Here is a 1,197-nt window from a genome sequence, read left to right on the forward strand (position 1 = left end):
TTTGAGATTTGTATATATGAAGTTGAACAGTTCAATGAAAGTGCTTTTGTTAGTGTTATGTTGCAGTGACTTGGAGCCTTTCTTGTGTAAATGATCAGATTGGAAACTGTACAAAGGGATAAGCACTTTGAGAACAATTAATGAGCCCGAAAGAAAAATGATTCAAAAGAATGTGCGAACTACTTACAATGAAAATCACCAAACAATTATGAAGTCTAATCAATAAGGAAAATCACCAAACAGTCATAAAGTTTTGAAATTTAGTACATTCCTTAAAACAATTTATAGAATTAAAAAGAAAAAAGAAAACAAAAGATGGTGAACAAATTACCTCCCAATGTTATTTAATCATCTTTCCAAATCATAGTTTGGTAGTGATTTAAGCAACATTATCCATGGATTTGCCCTTCAAATTGATGAGATAATCACTGAAGCAATCATCCAACGTACGAAATTGTTCATCCGGATAGAGATTGGTCACTTCAATATCATTCGGGCCATCAAATGAAAAATTAACTTGACACCCTCTTATGAAAATGTCATGGGTGAATGATGCAACAACACTTTGCGGTATACGATTCTCTGCAACAAAAGACGAAGTACAAACATTGAAAGTACACAAAATAAGGATTCAGAGTAGCTAATAGAAAATGGATTAGAATGAACCTGCGGCTGCAGCTAGAAGATCATTTTCAGTGACAATAACTCTGGGTAAAGTTCGTCCAATTTTCTTTTCCCACAAGGATGCAAGCTCGTTTATGTTATAATAATTGCAGGGTGGCCTAAAATGAACTGTCTTGTTTAGAGTTCGGATGTCATCAACAATTCTCATTGTGAATTTTCCAATGTCAGTGCCTGCAACAAAATACGCTACAAGAAAAAGGAAAAAAAAAATTATCTCATTTCCTGCAATCAGTACAATAATAATAAGGATTAAATGCAGCGGGAATGATCAAGATTCGAAATAGTATCTTTGTCCATTCTACGAGAGCAACTGCTAACTCGAGTAGTGATGAAGCTATGGATTAATAGATATTGTCATGCGACAACGTCCCTCAGTATAAAATGATGTGCAGACATTAAATTACTCTTCTAAAAAGAAGAAAAAAGAATTATGTGCAAAATTCAATCCGACCGACAGGACATCAAGGCCATCTTTATTCTTTATTGAAAAAAAAATTGAGGTAGCCATATTGT

At 33.8% G+C, this 1,197-nt stretch overlaps 1 protein-coding gene across 1 annotated transcript; it reads right to left on the reverse strand.

The window, feature by feature from the left end:
* Positions 1–150: 150 nt before the first annotated feature.
* On the reverse strand, positions 151–906 carry LOC112100713 (leucoanthocyanidin reductase-like; the record flags this gene model as incomplete). The annotated part of the gene is made up of 2 exons (XM_024190017.1): positions 151–582; positions 667–906. Coding segments are annotated over 2 exons (443 nt in total), but the record flags the coding sequence as incomplete, so codon positions are not given.
* Positions 907–1,197: the final 291 nt, after the last annotated feature.

The sequence above is a fragment of the Citrus clementina genome, unplaced genomic scaffold, assembly GCF_000493195.1.
Source record: "Citrus clementina cultivar Clemenules unplaced genomic scaffold, Citrus_clementina_v1.0 scaffold_2355, whole genome shotgun sequence".
Lineage (NCBI taxonomy): Eukaryota > Viridiplantae > Streptophyta > Magnoliopsida > Sapindales > Rutaceae > Citrus > Citrus x clementina.